This window comes from Notothenia rossii (genome assembly GCF_949606895.1).
Source record: "Notothenia rossii genome assembly, chromosome: 1".
Classification (NCBI taxonomy): Eukaryota; Metazoa; Chordata; class Actinopteri; order Perciformes; family Nototheniidae; genus Notothenia; species Notothenia rossii.
The window spans coordinates 8061773-8084035 of NC_136912.1; the positions used below are offsets into that span (position 1 = coordinate 8061773).

At 39.3% G+C, this 22263-nt stretch overlaps 2 protein-coding genes across 9 annotated transcripts in view; one reads left to right on the forward strand and one right to left on the reverse strand.

The window, feature by feature from the left end:
• Positions 1-22263, reverse strand: part of LOC307043245 (N-acetyllactosaminide alpha-1,3-galactosyltransferase-like) — a 40627-nt gene that overhangs the window by 14846 nt on the left and 3518 nt on the right. For 2 of the 8 annotated variants that reach the window (XM_079687569.1, XM_079687571.1), the window contains exons 2-3: positions 1799-1837; positions 633-767 (exon numbers count right to left, since the gene is read on the reverse strand). The exons of 2 other annotated variants lie outside the window; for them this stretch is intronic. The gene's annotated coding sequence lies outside the window, so the exon portion shown is untranslated. Of the gene's footprint in view, positions 1-528; positions 768-1798; positions 1838-21677; positions 21891-22263 lie in introns of those variants that run through there. 4 more of the 8 variants (XM_079687574.1, XM_079687572.1, XM_079687570.1 and 1 more) reach the window with 3 other exon arrangements.
• LOC307044857 (uncharacterized protein) lies at positions 4844-15253 on the forward strand. The gene is made up of 2 exons (XM_079690275.1): positions 4844-6941; positions 12989-15253. Exons 1-2 carry the CDS (start codon positions 5274-5276, stop codon positions 14675-14677), a joined length of 3357 nt encoding a protein of 1118 aa, XP_079546401.1. The 5' UTR covers positions 4844-5273; the 3' UTR covers positions 14678-15253.

The following is a 22263-nucleotide window of genomic DNA, read 5'->3' on the forward strand; positions in this document are numbered from 1 at the left end:
AGAGGTTATGGAACATTTTCCTAAAATGCTTCCCAATGTTTCCAGCATTGATAAAACTTGATATAATCAAACATTCACCAGTGCTATTTAGTAGTTTTTTGGTACATTTTGGAAAATAAAATAAGTTTTTAGGCTTGCTTTATATCAAATATAGTGAAAAATGGTTCGGACAAAAATATTAGCCCCCATGTGAATTTTTGCTTTCAAAACACACCTAATCAATCAATCAGCTTTCAAACCACACCTAATCAACCAATCAGCTTTCAAGCCACACCTGAGCTTTCGATCAGCATAAAAGGAGTCCAAGAAACAGGCCCTTGAATACCTTATTGAGAGGGACTATACTACTACTCCTACTCACCATGCCAAAGACAAAGGAAATCAGTCTTGAGCTCAGTAAGAAGACAATGGAGGTTCATGATAAGGGGGAAGGCTATACTGCTATTTCCAAGCGCTTCACAGTGTCTAGAACTGCTGTACGTTGCATCAATGCGAACTACAAGGAGACAAATTCTGTAAGAAACAAACCTGGGCGTGGTCGAAAGCGCAAGATTTCAAGAACTCTGGAGAGAAAAATAGTCAGAGATGTCAGCAAGAAACCCCGAACATCTGCCAAGACGATTGTTGCTGACCTGGCCTCTTCGGGAGTTGATGCTTCAAGGAACACAGTTGTGAGGGCTCTTCATCGTGGTGGGCTTCGGGGCCATCGTCCCAGAAGAAACCCTTTACTCAAAGAGTGGCACATCAGAGCCAGACTGAGGTTTGCCCTTGAACATTTGAAAGGTAAAGATGAGTTTTGTAAGTCTGTGCTTTGGTCTGATGAGACTAAACTGGAACTGTTTGGGCACATGGATGTTGCTTATGTTTGGCGAAGAAAGGGAGAGGCCTTCAACCCTAAGAACACATCATGTTGTGGGGCTGTTTTGCAGCTTCAGGCACAGGGAGCCTTGTTCGGGTGAAAGGCATCATGAAAAATGTAAATGATGTTGATATTTTGAGGGATAATATGAAAAAATCTGCTCTTAGTCTTCGCTTAGCTCGCTTGGTCTTCCAACAAGACAATGAACAAAAGCACACATCAAAATTGGTCCAACAGTTCCTAAAGGACACCAAAACCAAGGTGCTGGAGTGGCCCGCACAGAGCCCAGATTTTAATCCTATTGAGAATCTGTGGCGGGTGCTCAAAGTGAATGTCCATGCTCGGAAACCAGGCAATTTGGATCAGCTGGAACAATTTGCAATGGAAGAATGGGCCAAAATCCCTCAAGAGACCTGTGCCAACCTAGTAAAGAACTACTCTAAGAGGTTGTTGTCAGTTGTGGCTCAGAAAGGGTACACAAATGACTATTAATGGCCTGGGGCTAATATTTTTGCAAGAATTTCAGGAAAATGTTCCATAACTCCTGGGGGGCTAATAATGTAGGCCTCAACTGTATTTATGATCCATGATATTGAGAAAGAAAAAGGTTGATAAACGCTGTGAGAGTGGATCTGCAGAGAGCATTTCGCCGCGATCCCAACTCTTCTATTACCCACTTTCAGGGAGCTCTATGCAAGTCAATGGGACTCCCTGATAGTTGAAACTCGACGCTAAAGGACCCCCCCTTGCGTTGGAAAGTGACGACAGGGACCCTGACATAACGTCAACAAAGGCCGAGTTGGGAGTGAGAATGTGTTGGTCATGTAGAATAAGGCATTAATAATTGTTTTATAATGACTACTAAAGAGCCAATATACTGCTAATACTGTAGGAGATAAGAGGAAGTGTTACAACATGATAAGGACTGTTAGTGCTCACCTTTGCCATGCTCTGTGACTACCTGCTGCTTTCTACTTCCTGCAACAGAGACACAAGGAAATCCAAATCAAAAACCACAGATGATTCACCAAGAAATGGATTTAAAAACTTCCTGTAAAACAGCAAGATTAGTCTTTTTTTCATGGCTTTAACTGCTCCTTTAAAATGTAAAGTGACCTTGATTTAAGAGGTTCAATCACTGGGAGATATCATTCTCTACTGTCTCTTTTTATACAGTGCATTGAGGACCTTTAACATGTTGTTATGATTCAGCATTAGGCAACAACCTCATCAATCGAGACCCAATATCTCACGAGGAAAAAGTGAGAACAGGATAATATGATTGCTTTAATTCAGGCATAAAAATGCCATAATGATCCATAAGGGATGCCGCCTGAAAGAAAACACTCTTCTTCCTTGTTATCATGACCACTAATGTTACATATTCAATGTCTAAAAGGCCTTTAGTTTATTTGGATGTATATATATTTCAGTTTTTGAGTGGATACATATTGTACTTGTTGTATGGATGTGGATTATGTCATCCATGACATTTAACTGACATGTGTGTCCAATACATGTAACTGAACTCTTCTGATTAAAGTAAAACCTGATCATAATAAAGATAAGAAACAGCTTGTTGACACACCTGTGAAGCAGAACCTTTGCTCCCTAACTATCAGAGAAAACCTTAAGTTAGTCAGAGAGGCAGCCACACTGTCAGGACTAGTCTCTGTTTCTGTCTAAAGAAAATACAAACTGAATTCATCAGATCTTTCTCAACAACAGAGCAGAGTCTCTGTCAAACACTGGTGAGTACATCTGATCATATTTACCCTTAACCCTTCGATGCACGGGTGACTGGACCCTACACTCTTCCATGGGTCTAAAAGGACCCGTATTAGAATAATGTGTTTTTATGCCATTTATGTCATTTTGGTTAAGAAAAATCACTTGTATAATATTTAGTATTATATTTTGGTTCACATTAGAAATATTTAATTTTTCACAATTGTTTTTTACATTTTGAAAAAAAACGTTTTGAACATATTGTCCCAAAGATCTCCGCTATTCTGAGACCCTCACAGTATTCCAGTCCCTTTTCAAAACTCATTTCTTCTCCTCTTGTCTACTCATAGCCCCCCCCCCCATCAATCCATGCCAGTTGATCAAGTTTGATAGTCCTATACCCCCCACCCTAACCTTCCCTTATATTGTAAAGCGAGTTTGAGTCCTTGAAAAGCCCTATACAAATATAATGTATTATTATTCATATTATTCATAATATTATTATTATTATTATTATTATTATTATTATTATTATTATTATTATTATACTGACAGGTATCAGATATTGCTGTGTAAAATAATCTTCCTGAGAGGTGTCACTTGCGATGTAGTCTGTGGTCATTTTTGTCCCACTTATGGAAGCTTGGGGTAGAAATACAAAAACTACAATTTCTTAAAATGTACATTTAAAATGTGAATGGCATGATATCCAAAACATGTTTTTTGAGGAATATCTGGAATATGAAATGATACAAAAATGTAATTACAAAGATACTTCAAGAAAACCGCCTCACCGGGTCCAAAAAGACCCACTTATGCATCTAAGGGTTAAACAAGCAGCATTAACACAACACTTCAGCTCTACTCAGAGGAAAACTCCACCTTTTAGGTCCAACTTGTTTTTCTCTAACAACATAACCATATGATATAGAGTCCACTTTAAACAGCTTAAACAGCCTCTCTGTATCAGCTCTTAGTACTTTAGTAACTTGTAACTGAATCTCTGTGATGTGGAGTTCACAAGAAATGCCTCAGAGGGCTGTACAAAGCAAACAAAAGCAAAGACAAAAACAAAATACAAACGTCATAGCATATAAATTATAAAACATTATTTCCATAAAAGCAAGGGACTGAAGTGATGGTAATGATGAGCCGAAACTAGGTGATGGAAATTAGTTTTCAAGGAAGACAGATGTGAAGAGATGGGTTTTGAGTTTGCTTTTAAAGGAGTCAACGGAAATAGCTTAGCGGATCTGAAATGGAAGACGACTCCAAAGGAGAGGTGCTCGGAATGAAAAGGCTCTGCCACCTACGGATGATTTGTGAATTCTGGGGATGGAAAGGAGACTTGCATTATTTGATCGTGGGAGCCTGGTAGATATTTGCGGGGTAATTAAGGATGACAGATACAGAGGTGCTAGTCCATGTAAGATTTTAAAGGTTAATAGATTTTAATAGATTTTGGTAGCCCGGAGAAAAGTGAATTGCAGTGATCAACCGAGATGAAACAAAAGCATGGACTAATGTTTCAGCATCGATGAGGGAAAGAATCGGACGAATCTTTGAAATGTTGCGAAGACGAAAAAAGCTGTTCCTGTGATGTCGTTAATGTGATTTTTAAATACCAGATCTGAATCCAATATCACTCGAAGATTTTTGATGAACATACTTTGGTGGATGGTTGAACCAGCTATGTTTAGGCTGAGGTCGCCGAATTTGTCCCTGATATGTTGTGGACCAAGAATTAATATTTCAGTTTTTGGTGTGTTTAATTGGAGGAAGTTTGATGACATCCATCGTTTGATTTCTTTTATGCAATTTTCGAGTCAGTTGATGAGAGTTTTCCGGCTTAATAGAAATGTAGAGCTGAGTATCATCTGCGTAAAAATGGGAACCTAATTGATATTTATTCATTAGTAAACCGAGAGGAAGCTTGTAGATGGAAAAAAGGATGGGGCCAAGCACAGAGCCGTGGGGGACACCATAGTTCACTTTTTTATGTTCTGAAGAGCAGTTTTTGTAGAGAACAAAGTGAGATCTCCTGGTTATGCACGATTTCAGCCAGGAAAGAGCAGAGTCAGTGAGTCCTATATGTTTTTCAAAGCGATGGAGTAGAATGTGGTGATCAACTGTGTCGAACGCTGCACTAAGATCAAGCAGCACCAATATGGATGCAGAGCCATAGTCTGATGCAAGATCATTTACAACTTTCATTTCTGCAGTTTCTGTACTTTTCTACTGTGGAGTTTCCTGACGCTGGATTGATATGGATTGTGTAGATTATTGACAGAGAGGTGATCAGTGAGTTGTTGGGCCAATGCCTATTCCAGAATTTTGGAAAGGAACGGCAGGTTTGTAAATGGCCTATAATGCTGATGACAATAGGGTAGTAGAGTAGTGGTTTTAGCTCTAGCTGTTTCAAAATAACATATTTCCATTAGAGAAAAGGTTGGAGGCTTTTAATGTGAAGTAGCTAGAGGAGATTCATTGTTATGATCACACTGTTAAGCAAACAGTGTTATTTTTCGTTAACATTTTTTGTTGTTGAAAAAACCTATATTTTCATTGCTGTTTGCCAGAGTTGCATGTTTGACAAGAAAGCATTTAGAAAACCCTAATTCAAAAGTACAAGTATAGGTATCAAACTTCTTTCTTTAAAACAATATATAATATTAATTGATGATTCATGTTTTTTCTTTACTTTCACATGTGTGTAGATATGGCTGCTGCAAGCTACCTGCAATCTGAAGATCAGTTTCTCTGCTCCATCTGTTTGGATTTGTTCACTGATCCAGTCACTATACCATGTGGACACAACTTCTGTAAATACTGCATCACTGAACACTTTGATAGATGTGACAGGTGCGAGTGTCCCATGTGTAAAGATGCTTTTAATACAACACCAGATTTGAGAGTCAACACTTTCATCTCTGAGATGGTAGCTCAGTTCAGACAGTCGGCTCAACAGAAAGCCAGCAGCAGCAGCAGCTCAGAGCAACAAGTCTTCAAACCAGCAGAGGTTTCCTGTGACGTCTGCACTGAAACCAAACTGAAGGCCCTGAAGTCCTGCCTGGTGTGTCTGACCTCCTACTGTGAGACTCACCTGGAGCCTCACCTGACAATGTCAGGCCTGAAAAGACATCAGCTGATCGACCCTGTGGAGAACCTGGAAGACAGAATGTGTCCGAAGCACGATAAACCTCTGGAGCTGTTCTGTAAGACCGACCACACATGTGTCTGTATGCTCTGCCATGTTTCAGACCACAAGATGCATGATGTGGTTCCTCTGAAAGAAGGATATGAAGGGAAGAAGGCAGAGCTGGCAAAGAAAGAAGCAAGAATTCAGGAAATGATCCAGAAGAGAAGACTGAAGATTGAGGAGATCAAACACTCAGTGGACCTCAGTAAGAAAGAAGCAGACAGAGAGAAAGCAGAAGGAGTTCAGGTCTTCACTGCTCTGAAGGAGTCTGTTGAGAGAAACCTGAATGAGTTCATCCAAACAATAGAAGGGAAGCAGAACATGAGAATGGAACGGGCTGAAGACTTCATCAAACAGCTGGAACAGGAAATCTCTGAGCTGAAGAAGATACACTCTGTGGCGGAGCATCTCTCACGGTCTGAAGACCACCTCCACGTTCTCCAGGGTTTCCAGTCCCTAAACATCCAAAACCCATCACCCACCAAGGACTGGACAAAGGTCAGCATCCCTCCATCATCATATGAAGGGACTGTGGTGAGAGCTGTGGTTCAGCTGGAGGAGACACTCAGCCAAGAGGTGAAGAAGCTGATTGAAGCTGAGCTGAAGAGGGTCCAGAGGTACGCAGTGGATGTGACTCTTGATCCTAATACAGCAAATCCCGGTCTCATTCTGTCGCGTGATGGAAAACAAGTCCGTGATGGTGATGTTGAAAAGTATCTCCCAAACAACAGAGAAAGATTTTCTGATGATATCTGTGTCTTAGGAAAGCAGAGTTTCTCTTCAGGCAGATTTTACTTTGAGGTTCAAGTTAAAGGAAAGACAGAGTGGGATTTAGGAGTGGCCAGAGAGTCGATCAACAGGAAGGGAGAGACCCCAATGAGCACTGAAGATGGTTTCTGGATTATATGGCTGAGAGAGGGAGATGAGTACAATGCCAATGATGACCCTGCAGTCTGTGTTTCTCTGAGGTCACGGCCTAAGAAGGTGGGGGTGTTTGTGGATTATGAGGAGGGTCTGGTCTCCTTTTATGACGTAGATGCTGCAGCTCTTATCTACTCCTTTACTGGCTGCTCCTTCACTGAGAAACTCTACCCACTCTTCAGCCCTGGTGGTAAATATGGCCGTAAAAACGCTGCCCCTCTGATCATCTCTCCTGTCTGAGTTGACTAATCACTCTTCTTATTTCATGTGTTGATTTAGTCAGAACTGTATAGTTTCCATTTTATTTTCTACTTAATAAGTTTACTGTGGTGATTGATTTACACTTCATTCTTAAGATTCTTTATGTATCATTACATACAACACATTATTGGAAGTATTAATTTACTCAACAATTATCTCATCAACACTAATTCCAACACATATGGAGAATATATGTATTAAAGTTTTTATAAAGCCATAGATATTTAGTTTAATTTCAAGAAGGAGCCATTGTTTTCAAAGACATCAAATGTGTCAAGCTGAAGTTGGAATCAATAAGCAAATTAATGTTTAATAGTGTGTCATAAAGGTTAATTTAAGAGAAAATGCTATTACATGCCTGTAGTGTCTACGTAATAAAATATATGTAATAGTATAGGTAAATAATATGACAAAAAATACATGTACATTTTTTTGTTAATAACTGTTATCTTGTATATTTACATGCCAGGTGTTATAGTGAATACTTGTAAAATGGCTTATGAATCAAAGACATCTGTAAATATGTGATTGTGAGTTAAGAAAACAGTCAAATAAACTAGATGTTGAACACAACATCTGAGAAAGCAGGGACTCGAGCACTAAAAACTGAACAGGAAGGCCATGGTTTAAACATCATTTGTATTTCATGACACATTTTCTGTAGCTAATTCAAAAATAAAAAAATAACTTGTATTACATCTGTTGATGGCTTTGAGTGTGAAGAGCTTGAAGGATAACATGTGTTTTTCCACTCAACACGTTCTCACTCCCAACCCATCACATATTGACGGACGGTCAGGGCCCCTCCCTGTCACTCTATTACGGACAGGGTACCCCTTGAGAGTCAGTTTTCAACGGACAGGGCGTCCCATAGACCTTCATAGACCTCCCATAGCGTGGATAATAGACACCATGAGAACGCTCCCCGACGGTCGGTTGTTATTGTCAATATTAATATAATAATTATTTATTTTTTAATAGTCACACTCAATTTCGCCGATTTTCTTGTTGCCCCAGCTGGTTGACACCTCTTTTAGCAGAAACAAAGGCTACATTAATGTATTAAATCGATGTCAATCCATGTGTGTGGTTTTGGAATTAATGGCCGTGCCGTTGTGCGATTGCCAGGCAACGCAATAATTTAAAAACTCTTCAACTACAACCCTAATTATATTTAAAAACATTTTAGAAGGCCTCACGAAATACTTTAATGTATCAAAAATTTAAATGTGAAGGGATGTGTGTAATGTGGTGATTGATATTATTCACCCACGGATCTATGGGTTGGAGTATTGTTCCGCACGGACATTTTAGTTAACCGGACTTCCTGTTGATGTGAAATCCGAAAACATTTTTTAATAATAAAATAATACTTTATTCCGAGTTTGCTTGCCTTTCTCTTTGGAGGCCATCACATAACGGCATTGTAATACACGGTTCGGCTGCATTAAATATTACATATCTGCCGTAGTTCTCTATTTATAGAGCCCTGATGAGAAGACTTCTGGACAAACAGGAATAACTGCAGCTGAAACTGAATATGTGACGTGGATCATAAATATATCAACAATTAAACAAAAGCTTCAATTTTTCTTCATAATATAAGTCTCCTTGCAGTATCAATACTAATTTGCATGTTTAAGCACTTATTTTAACTGATATTATACATATGTATTATACTCTTATAAGATGTATGTATATAGAATAAGAAATGTGCAGAATACGACAGTTTAATGGTGGAGGTATACACACACATTGATAGATGTCTTGTAATGCACTGTTGATGAACCTGCGACCCAAGTTTTTCATCTCCGGCCTTGTCAGGTATTGAACATTCAATAAATAAAGAACACAGAATTATTAAATATAAAACACAGAATTTGTGTGATTATACTAAATGATTTACAAATAAACACCACTGCATATTTACAACTGTTACACATGCTGATGTAACGCAAATGTTTCCAACTTGGGATCAATAAAGTATATCTTATCTTAAGATGATTGATGGCTACTGCCATATTTGCAAAATGTGCCTCTGAACCTTGGCAAGTGCATGTTTCAGGCTTATCAATTAACAACAGGAGGGGTCACAGACATAAGACCAGCTGTTAAATAAAGCTCTTCTGACCTTAGCTGGCATGTGGGTATATATTAATGCTGCCCATTATGGGCACAAGGAATTTTCACCAATTTATTAATTATATGTTTTAAATGTGAGTGTTTCCTATCCCCTAAACCTCCAGGGATGTACACAGTTTAATACTGGCAACTTCTTATTATAGGAAATACGAAAACGTCTTTTAAAACTACAATTCCCAGTTGAGACGTGCCATAGAACATGTTGTGAAACCCTGTGCGAAATACACAATAGCCAGCATGTGTAGTTCTGGGGACGGGGTGGACCCGTTCAAATCCAGTTTTGGACAGTCTGCCGTGGTTCCATCCCATTTCAAAGTGTTGTTCGACGCTCGGCGTAACCCTCGGCGCACACTCAAACATCCAATCACAGAGCTTGAGGACTATCACGTGGTTTGTCAAGTGAAGCGGAGAGAATACTTACTTCCGGGTGTAAAATTCTCTAAAGCAACTACTATGAGCTGCTCCGACCTTCAGTCCTGACGGACTCCAACTTGTGTTTATTAATTAAACAAATAAATAAACACAAGGATAATTATGTGTTATTGTTGAGTAAATAACAGTGTGTGGTTTAGAAAAGAATACAAAATTAGAAGGAAAAAACGATGAAACAATACAGATTTCAGTATTCTGAGCCCCTACTCTCCCCATAACGGCAACAAAAGTCCTACATTATTCAATTAAAATAAAGAAGTAAAAACAATAAGTGTGGCTTGATATTGAGTAAGAAGAAGGTTGATAAACGCTGTGAGGATGGATCTGCTTAGAGCATTTTGCCGCGATCCCAATTTGTCTATTACTAAAGTTCAGGGAGCTCTATGCAAGTCAATGGGACGCCTCAAGGGGTACCCTGTCCGTAATAAAGTGACAGGGAGGGGCCCTGACCGACCGTCAACCTGTGACGGGTTGGGAGTGAGAACGTGTTGTTCCACTAGCAGTGATTGGATATTGTACGGCAGAAAACAGTGGGGCTGATATTAGTGAGATATCACTTTTACGAGTGAAGGCAGTCACTAAAACTACTCTTTACAATGAGGTAACTAACTACAGAGTTTAGTATTATACAAGTATTAATGCCAACAACTAATATAAGGAAAAATTAGGTTTGATTTAAAGATATCTTTTAAGGATATTACAGTTAGACCTACCATTTGTTTCCTATAAAACGCTGAATCAACATGATGTCCGACATTTGTTTGCATTGTGTCAACACTTATGTGTGTTTGTTGTTTGGGGTAGAAACAATGGGTGAAATGTGATGAGGGTCACATGACTTGGGGCTGAGAAGCAGTGGCCGTTTCTCAATCGCGAGGATACTGGCTTGGTAGTCGCATACTTCCAAGTCACCTCCTTCAGAAACGAAGCAAGTATACTTCCAAGCCACGGCTTCGGAAAACAAAGAAGAATGGAACAGGCTAACAAGTGTGCCACACTCTCTAACGGTTTCAACATAAACTGTACCGAAAATAAATTACCTCACGATGTCTATCTAATTATGAACTTGCTTTACTTTCACAGAACACATTTTTGGTGATAACAAATGCAACAAAGTAACATATTTACCAACACATGTTCTACGCCACTACATACTTACATTTAAATGTGTGCTGTGCTGCGTCGGTTCAGCCATTCTCCGCAAGGGTTTTTGAAATTGGTCCGTGCGCAAAGCATTGTGGGGATTTTAAGGACGCGAAGTCTACCCATGTGCAGCCTCGAAATTTCCCCCAAACCAAGGATGCGGCCTCGGTGGAATTCCAAGGCCAGTGTCAGAATCGCAGTAAAAAATCCACTGGACGTTTTGGTTGCTTTTTCAACATTTATTTTCCAGCAAAAACAAAACAAAATACGAAAACAATATTTAACGTAAACTTAAACAGATCCTAATAATCCGTCTTTTTGGCAAACATAAGGCTGAAAAACGATGTATCAATGACGGTATTGCTGCCGCCTGCTGCCCTCCCGTCACACACCGCACCTCCAACTTAAAGCTTTAGCCCCGCCCCCTTCACCTGAGCAAAGCGCACCTCTCACTGAAACAGAAGAATGTATTAATACAAGTTCCAAATAAATCAAGACAAAATAAACTTAAACGCGGCTCCTACACATACATTAAACCCTCCTTTTGTTGTACTTTGAAAAAATGCCTTTTCAAATGGTTTCCCTCCCAGCAAATTTTTATAATCATTGAACTCAACAAGAACTCAATGTGAAATGGATTAAATATGTTGTCTTTCATCCAAGATAACAATCTTCACGTGCACAATTTTTAAATAAAAATAAAAAAACTAATTTCAAGGTCACTGGTCTTTGTTATTTTTCTGAGTAATGTGTTCAGTGTTATTTCAGATGACAGGAAACAAGTCTTAAAAACACAATAGGAAAACCTGATGGGTCTCCGTATGTCAAGGATCAAAACCAATCTATAAATCAGGCAAGATTTAAAAAAACATGGCAAATAGCCTTTTATTTTATTTTATATTTCAGTGGTTCAAAACTCAGTATGTTAATGTGAACAGGATTACATTTGAGCTGATTTTAGAATCTAAACAACCATAATTGATGTTTTATTTGTTACTCAAAGTTAAGCATGAAAAATCTCCTCACATTTTCATAAGGCCTTTCAAGCCAGATTTAAAAATAGTCAAAAAATGGTATTGCTAAAAATAGTACTGTGGTATTTAATGCAAGTTCAACAGGATAATACGATATAGACCTCAGCACTGCTTCCATTATGTTTTTGCTTTTTGTACTACATTGCAGTAACACACTTCCACCACTTCCTGGTGTTCTGGTTTAGTGTCCACTTGATGGAGCACAACACAAAGGAGAGATAATCATGGAGTCACTGTACTGCAAACCAAATACTGATATATGTGGAGACACAGTTTGTGATACACATGTACAGGATAACCTCTCATGATGACCAAGGACAAATGGGTTTTTCCAATGGTGGTCAATTTAATAGTTCAACTATGACCATGCTACCTGCATATGTCTTTGTCCAGATATTTTAGTTTAAACTGCTTTTGACACACCTCATCCCTCCCATCTGTAAAGCACCACCTTTGCTCCCTAACTATCAGAGAAAACCTGGTATTTCTCAAAACCCATGCAGATCAGAGGGAGGGAAGCACCAGCTGCAGTGAGAGGAGGAGCTACACTGGAAAGAGGAGGGCTTACACGTCAAACTCAGGAAACGAAAGTTAAGTTAGTCAGAGAGGCAGCCACACTGCAGTCGAGACTAGCCTCTGTTTCTGTCTAAAGAAAATACAAACTGAGTTCATCAGATCTTTCTCAACAACACAGCAGAGTCTCTGTCAAACACTGGTGAGTACATTTGATTATATTTTCACTTCCAACAAGCAGGATTAACACAAAACAGCTCTACTCAGATGAAAGCTGCACCCTTTACCTCCAACTTGTTTTTCTCTAACAACATGACCATACATATAGAGTCCACGTTAAACATCTTAAACAGTCTCTTTGTATCAACTCATAGTACTTTAGTAACTTGTAACTGAATCTCTGTGGTGAGGAGTTTTAATTCACTTCTGCTCTCCTGCTCTTATTAGATTTTGCTGATCACTTCCTACATAATGCTTTCACCCATTTCCTCTAGCTCTTTCAAAATAAATATATTTCCATTAGAGAAACAGTTGCAGTCTTTTAATGTGAAGCAGCTAGAGGAAATTAATAATAATGGTCACACAGTAAGAAGAGCAGTGTCATTTTTCAATAGAACATTTTTCGACAAAACCGATATTTTCATTGCTTTTAGCCAGAGTTGCATGCTTAACCCTGTCAGAGTTAAATGGTCATGGTTGCTCATGGCTTGTTACAAGTTATCAAACTTCTTTCTTTAAAACTATATATAATATGAATTGATGTTTCAAATGCTTTTTCTTTTCGTTCACATGTGTGTAGATATGGCTGCTGCAAGCTACCTGCCATCTGAAGATCAGTTTCTCTGCTCCATCTGTCTGGATTTGCTTGCTGATCCAGTCACTATACCATGTGGACACAACTTCTGTAAAGACTGCATCACTGAACACTGGGATAGAAGTGACAGGTGCCAGTGTCCAATGTGTAAAAGAGAGTTCTACACAAGACCAGAGCTACACTTTAACACTTTCATCTCTGAGATGGTCGCTCAGTTCAGACAGTCGGCTCAACAGAAAGCCAGCAGCAGCAGCAGCTCAGAGCAACAAGTCTTCAAAGCAGCAGAAGTTCCCTGTGACGTCTGCACTGAAACCAAACTGAAGGCCCTGAAGTCCTGCCTGGTGTGTCTGACCTCCTACTGTGAGACTCACCTGGAGCCTCATCTGACAGCTTCAAGCCTGAAAAGACATCAGCTGATCGACCCTGTGGAGAACCTGGAAGACAGGATGTGTCCGAAGCACGATAAACCTCTGGAGTTGTTCTGTAAGACCGACCGGACATGTGTCTGTATGCTCTGCACTGTTTCAGACCACAAGATGCATGATGTGGTTCCTCTGAAAGAAGGATATGAAAGAAAGAAGGCAGAGTTGGGAAAGAAAGAGGTTGAAACTCAGCAGATGATCCAGAAGAGACAACTGAAGATTCAGGAGATCAAACACTCAGTGGACCTCAGTGAGAAAGATGCAGACGGAGAGATAGCAGAAGGAGTTCAGGTCTTCACTGCTCTGAAGGCGTCTGTTGAGAGAGGCCAGGCCAATCTCATCAACACGATCAAAGAGAAGCAGAAAACTACAGAAAAAAAGGCTGAAGCTTTAATCAAAGAGTTAGAACAGGAAATCTCTGAGCTGAAGAAGAGAAGCTCTGAGGTGGAGCAGGTCACACACTCTGAAGACCACCTGCATTTTCTACAAAGTGTCAAGTCCCTAAACATTCAACACCGACCACCCTCCAAGGACTTGAGGAAATTCAGCTTCACCCCAGCGGTATATGAGGGGACGGTGGTAAAGGCTGTGGCTAAGGTGGAGGAGGCACTCGGTAAAGAGATGAAGAAGCTGCTTGAAGCTAAACTGAAGAGGGTCCAGAAATATGCAGTGGATGTGACTCTTGATCCACGTACAGCACATCCCTGTCTCATCCTGTCTGATGATAAAAAAAGAGTTCAATATAGTGATGTCGAAAAGAATCTCCCAAACAACCGAGAGAGATTTTCTGATTGTGATTGTGTTTTAGGAAAGCAGAGTTTCTCTTCAGGCAGATCGTACTTTGAAGTTCAAGTTAAAGGAAAGACTGAATGGTATTTAGGAGTGGCCAGAGAGTCGATCAGCAGGAAGGGAGATATCACACTGAGCCCAGAACATGGTTACTGTACTATATCTTTGAGAAACGGAAATAAGTACAAAGCTCTTGATGCTCCGTCAGCCAGTCTCTCTCTGAAGTCTCAGCCTCAGAAGGTGGGGGTGTTTGTGGATTATGAGGAGGGTCTGGTCTCCTTTTATGACGTAGATGCTGCAGCTCTGATCTACTCCTTTACTGGCTGCTCCTTCACTGAGAAACTCTACCCATACTTCTGTCCTGGACTTACATACTGCCGTAAAAACACTGCACCTCTGATCATCTCGCCTGTCAACTAATCACTCATCTCATTTCATGTGTTGATTTAGTCAGAACTGCATAGTTTCCATTTTATTTTCTACATAATAAGTTTACTGTGGTGATTGCTTTACTTTTCATTCTTTATGTATAATTACATACAACACATTATTGGAAGCATTCATTTACACAACAATTATCTCATCAACACTTATTCTAACACATATGGAGAATATATGTGTTAAAGTTTTTATAAAGCCACAGGTAATTACTTTAACTTCAAGAAGGAGACATTGTTTCCAAAGAAACCACATGTGTCAAGCTGAAGTTTTAATCAATAAGCTAAATAAATGTTTAACAATGTGTCATAAAGGTTAATTTAAGAGAAAATCCTATGACATGCCTGTACATAATACAATATGTGTAATAGTATAAGTAAATGAAGCTAAATAGTATGACATAAAATAAATACAAAGGTTTTTTTTAATAACTTTACTTGTATATTTACATGCCAGGTTTTATATTGATTACTGGTCAAATGGCTTATGAATCAAAAACATCTGTAAATATGTGATTGTGAGTTAAAAACATTAAAATAAACTGCATGTTGAACACAAGGTCTGAAGTTTTAGCTCATGCATACACGAAACCCTCATTTTCTTGTACTTTGAAAAAATGCCTTTTCAAATGATTTCCCTCGCAGCACATTTTATAATCACTGAGCTAAACAAGAACTCAATGTGAAACGGATTAAATATTTTGTCTTTCATCCAAGATAACAATCTTCACAAGCACAATTTTAAATAAAAAATATATATATACTAATTTCAAGGTCACTGGTCGTTGTTGTTTGTGTGAGTAATGTGTTCAGTGTTATTTCAGCTGACAGGAAACAAGTCTTAAAAACAAAAAAGGAAAACTTGATGTGTTTCCGTATGTCAAGGATCAAAACCAATCTATAAATCAGGCAAGATTTAAAAAAACATGGCAAATAGCCTTTTATTTAATTTTGTATTTCAGTGGTTCAAAACTCAGCATATGTATATGTAAAGGTAAGCAGGATTACATGTTAGCTGATTTTAGATTCTGAACCACCATAACTGCTGTTTTATTTGTTGTTCAAAGTTATGCATGAAAAATCTCCTCACATTTTCATAAGGCCTTTCAAGCCAGATTTAAAAAGAGTCAATAAATGGTATTGCAAAGATAGTACTGTGGTATTTAATGCAAGTTTAACAGGATAATACGATATAGACCTCAGCACTGAGTTCATTGTGTTGTTTTTGTTTTACTACACTACAGTAACACACTTCCACCACTTCCTGGTGTTCTGGCGCAGAGTGTCCATTGGATGGAACACAACACAAAGGAAAGAGAAGCATGGAGTCACTGTACTGTAAACACTGATATATGAGGAGACACAGTTTGTTACACATGTACAGGATAACCTCTCAGGTTGACCAAGGACAAATGGGTTTTTTCAATGGTGGTTAATGTAATAGTTCAACTATGACCATGCTACCTGCAAATTTCTTTGTCAAGAGATTTTAGTTGGAGGCAAAAAATAAGCCTGATGTTACAAGAGTTTACATTTTTCTAACAACCCTAAAAATGCTTAAAGGCATCCATCAATGATCCTAATTAACCAGGAGGGCTAAGGGTAGTTAGTGATATCAAGTATTCTTACTCTTTTGCTTGTCATAGAGTGCCTACAGAGCTCAGTGATTCGCTTTAACAAAATAAACTCATCTATGTACAGTAACATCTTCAACTCATGTGAAGCCAGGAAAACTCTGAAAGTTGAGAATCTAAATCCCTCTAAAAAGAGCTGCAGTAACAGGTAGTAGTTGAGAGGGATAAGACACATTGGTTTCTCTCAAAAGGAACCTAAAACTAAATGAAGCTCAGCGCAAGTTCAGGCAGGAAGACCTATCACTTTGTATTGCGCGTCATGGCAATACTCGCTCCCTTCACTAAATGATAGGGAGCGCCACTCCTCAGCTAACCTATCACTTCCCTCCGTTCACAAGCCTAATCATCGCACCTGTTAATCCCTCTATATATGCTCTCCCCTTTTCCATCAGCTGTCTTCCAGGTGTCAACGCGCAACCCTCCTCCACCCCTTCGCCTCCTGCTTCCAACTCAGGGCCAAGCCCAACCTTCTCCCTTCCAACCGGACCTAACCACTTATCACCACCACCAGTGTCTAGACCCGGGGGGGTTCATGGGAAACGGTTCTTCCCTTCCCGAATGACATCCTACAAAACCCGGGCCTAATCGCCAAACACCATTTCATTCACTTGTTATAAACTGTCATCATTATGTTTCATTTATATAATGTGACCAGATAATAAACATGTATTCCATACATCACGTCTCTCCTGATTGAACTGAGTTCATCAGGTTTTCTCTACAACAGAGACTCTGCTAAACACTATCTCTACAGCTGATAATGTTAACACAACCCTGTTTCCTAAAAATTACGTTCCCACAGAACTAAACTGCATTCTCAATTACGTTTAGCTAGAAACGTATTTTCTCCCACGTTACGTTCGTTATAAACGTATCTCAAATAGCCTACGTTTATTTTCTACATATCTTTGCCATTTATTGTCTTGCTTATAATAATGATAATAGTCATTTATAAATATCATTTTAGAGCACACATTTGAAATCAGTAGTCGAGGCTGTAATTTCGCCAGCTATAGCCTACTCTCATGAGCGAGGCAGAAAATAATAGTTTTAACATGCCAAAAAGCTGCTGTGTCATTTATTGCACCTCAAACATAAAAACAAATCCAGAGTTACGTGTTTCTGAGCTTCCTCGAAGAACAAAGGACAGTAAAAGAAGATCTCTGTAGCTTCAGGCTTGATCGCGTTCAAATAACAGCGTTGGTTTCCCCAAAAGTGGGCGGGGCTGTAAAGTGACGTAGATTTTACTCTCATATATTATTCAAAACCATTTTATTTATTCTGACGTAGATTAAATGCCAGTGTTTTATCTTTTTATTTATTTGTTTTCATTTTAAATCGTATAATGTCGGACTTTTTTGCCGTCTGTGAGGAAAATAAATGGGGCTCAGAGCATCAAAATACTGAAATCTGTATTTTTTAAATCTTTTTTTCCTTCTAATTTGTTATTCTTTTCTAAATAACACACTGTTATTCACTCAACAATAACACACAATTAACCTTGATTTTGTTTATTCGTTTGATTCTATAATCTTGGGCTTTTTAGCCGTAAATAAAGTCACCGGAAACAAACGGGACATTTCGAGCGATACACACCACAAACCCACTGAACAGATTACCCAAGATCTTGTTTTAGCCGCAATGCATGTTGGGATATGATGTTAATGCGATATGATATCCGAAAACATTTAAAAAAAAAAATAATAATACTTTATTCCGAATGTTCTTGCTTTTCTCTTTGGAAGTCATCACATAACGGCATTGTAATACAAGGTTCGGCTGCATTACATATTACACATCTGCCGTAGTTCTCTATTTATAGAGCCCTGATGAGAAGACTTCTAGACATACAGACCTATGCGGTCCAATAGAACCAGCAGATAAAGACGGGTACAGATATATAGCATTTACTGATGATTATAGTGGGATGATTTTTCCCTACTTTATCAAAGCAAAGAGTGATACAGCAAAAGCTACTGAAAACTTCATAGCGGATACTGCTCCATATGGACACATTAAGTGCATAAGATCTGACAACGGTACTGAATTTACCGGGCATGAGTTTCAAACTTTACTTAGGACGAAAGGGATAAGGCACGACACAAGTGCCCCATACTCACCTCAACAGAACGGTACTGCCGAGAGAGGTTGGAGGACCTTATTTGAGATGTCACGATGCATGCTATTAAAGAGTAACCTCCCAAAGCAGTTATGGACCTGTGCTGTACAAACAGCAGCACAGATACGTAACAGGTATGACTTTAAGCGTCTAGAGCAGACACCATACCGTGTTTTTACTGGCAAAACATGCGACTTGTCCAACATGAAAATATTTGGCTCTGAATGCTACGGGTATAAGCAGGATAAGAAGAAGCTAGATTCTAGATGTGCAAAGGGTATTTTTGTAAGATACGACAAATATAGCCCAGCATTCCAAGTATTTTATCCTGAGACAGGGAAAGTCCTGAAACATAGGCTGGTCAAATGTATCACAAAGAGTAGCGCAGATAGTCAGACTCAGACAAATCATAATATGGATTTTGAAACTTATGGAGAAACTATTCCCACAACACCAGCAGGGACAAAAATGGTGAACCAGAATCAGAGAGAGCCTAATGTGGGTGTACAGTCCTATAGTGAGGAGAATATTGAGGCTAGTCAGATCCAGACAGATGGTACTCAAAGAGAGCAGGGAGAGAGTGCACGACGCTATCCCACTAAGAAACGCTCCAGAATATTTAACGGAGTATCAGTGTAAGGCTGATTGTAATGATGAAGGTGAAAATGTAGATTATTTCTACAGGGTTGCTTGTGACGTACCCAAAACATACATGCAGGCTGTAGGCTCTAAGAAATCAAAAAATGTGGGCTGATGCAATGAAAGAGGAGATGAACTCTTTAACAGAGAATGAGACCTTCAGTCTGACCACACTGCCAAAGGGCAAGCAAGCAGTGGGAGGTCGTTGGGTATATGCAGTAAAGGAAAGCCCAAACGGATCTGAGATTTTTAAAGCCAGATATGTAGCTAAAGGCTATAGTCAAGTAGAGGGAATTGATTACAAGGAAACTTTTTCACCGACAGCAAATATGACTTCTGTACGTATACATTGATGCAAGTGGCTATAGAGGATGATCTTATCCTACACCAAATGGATGTGAAGACAGCTTATCTCCATGCACCAATAGACTGCGAGTTATATATGGAACAGCCCGAAGGTTTTGAGGCAAAATCTAAAACAGGGGAACACTTAGTGTGCAAACTCAACAAGTCATGGTATGGTTTAAAGCAATCCGGGCGAAACTGGAACAAGTTACTGCATGATCCTTTTACGGAGAATGTGTTTGTGCAAAATGATACTGATCATTGTGTCTACAGAAAAGAGTCTGAGAAAGAAAGAGTTATTCTGTTGATATGGGTAGATGACCTACTTATAGCGGCCAATAACAACGGCTCACTCAGTGATGTCAAAGAGATGTTGAAGAGGAAGTTTAAAATGAAAGATTTTGGGGAACTTAAACACTTTCTAGTCATCAACTTTACACAGAGTGAGGGGAAGATATCTATTACATATTGTCCTACTGCAGACATGGTAGCCGATGTCCCAACCAAGCCGTTGACAAAGGCACAATTTGACAAGTTCAAAGGGTATTTGTTTGGAGAGTAATGTAAATTGCAGGTATACAAATTGAACACTGCTAGAGAAGCTTTTGTTTTGTTTATTTGGAGTCTGTGTACCACTGTAGAGAGCTATCAACATGTCTTTGAGTGGGAGTGTTGAGCATATTTGTATAATATCAAAGTCATGTTTATGTTCATGTGTATGACATCATCATAATGTGCCTGAAACGTGGTGATGCTAATGAGCATGCGCAGAAACAATAAACGGCTCTTACTCCAAGCCAAACTCTGAGCGATAGTGGTCGTGTGTTTTTCTGTCCGTTAGCATACTTACACTACTTTGGCTGACTGCAAACGTGGAGACGTCTGCTGAATTATGTCTCACGCAACACTCATAAAGTATCCAAGGTCATGCTAGCAAATATGCTAACACAGGCAGGGTAAAGGCTAACTTTTGCTAAAAATGTCCACCCGGTTAGTGTCCACCCTGTTAGGCTTATTCAACTAACAGGGTGGACAACATCCTAACAGGGTGGACATGTAAGTATTGTTTAAACTTATTACAACATTTGTTAATATTATATTAATATTATATTATTTATTGTTATATTATTATATTACTATTATAACATTATAATAATGTTTTTATAATATAATAAATTATCACCACCATTAGATCTATAGGCACAACACAAACTGCTGCAAAAAATCCTAGGGAAACACTGATGGGTATATTATCTAGTATATTATGTACACAAGAATTATAGGTGTAGTATAGGGCTGCACGATATTGAAAAAAACTGACATCGCGATTTCCCCCCCCCCTGCGGTATATATTGCGGTTTTTTTAAACTATATTTAACCGGATGAAGGTATTGTCTCCACAGATTATTTAAGTATAGTATCTAAGCGATCCGATCTCGCGACAGGGGAAGCAAACACAGACATCACAACACGTATTCATTTTTTTAATTTGAATTGAATTTATCTTCAAAATAGAATTGATAGCCAGCCTCCCTTGTCCCTGGCTGGCTTGCTAGCTCGATGGTAACTGATGTCTTCTAATGTGCCTGCATCTGGCGCTGAGTTGCCATATTCCTTTCATGAACCACTTCCTGATATCCATTGTTGCAGATAAATATAAATGATAATAGCCAAACTAACCTAGCAAGAGTAAACTGACAGGCTGCTGTGCCGCATCTCAATCAAAAAACCACACGACTCAACCACAGGACTCAACCCAGTGAAAAACCTGTCTCACGCGCAGCCTTTCATTCAGAATTTCATAGCAAAATAAAAAAAATGATATTAAACTAATCTTTCAACATAGTTTAAAACAAAAATAAATATTAGGACAAAGCCCTACAAATAACAACAATAAACATAATAATAAAACAATTAAAATGTTGTATTCAGCCCTAAAAACAGCGGGCCCAAATCCTGGATGGGCGGGCCCAAATCCTGGATGGGCGGGTCTGAGTGGAGCTCTTCTTTGTCAGTGAAGAGGAAGTTGAAGCAAACAGAGGTAAAGATGCCCCGCACCCCTGCAAAAACATTCACAGTAGTCAAGTATTTTGAGGCTCTCTATACGTTGATAGTTATTGTTATTGGCCAAATATTTTTGAATATTATATCTCATACTACTCTATATCCTCTCTTTTCACCTCAGGTCCCTGCTCTGACACCTATTAAGGGCACAATGAGTATGCACCAGGTGATCAGCGTCTTACCTGGGCATATCAAGTACAGGGACATCAGTTGTTTCTGTCAGAGGCAGGATGGTCCACTGGATTGTGCTTGCTTTGACCTGAAAGTAGCTACTGTGAATGGAGTTCCTGTGACCCCCCCAAAGCAGAATGAAGAGACCCCATGGCGACCAGCGGCAGTTGACAGCACACACATCGGAGGGTGGTGCGTCATTAAGTATGACGATGATGTGTACCCTGGCATCATCATAGACGTGGAGGAGGATAGCATTCAAGTGAAGTGCATGCATAGAAATGGAGTAAACAAATACTTCTGTTCAAGTGCACGTGAAGATGTCAGCTGGTATGCAGAGGAACAACTTCTCTGTCTTATACCAGAGCCAAAGGCACTCAACAAGCGCTCAGTCCAACTTGAGAAGCTTACATGGAAGTACCTAGAAAATAACTTTATGTAAACAAAAAATGTACTTGAAGTTATGTACGATGATCAGAGCTCTTGGTTAAGGTGTTCAGGTTACCAAACCCAGTGGTGTTCCACGAGCCACTGGTGGTGGAAAAAAACGAGCATGATTATAGTTGGCCTCAGCAAGCCTTTGCCTACCTGTTTGAG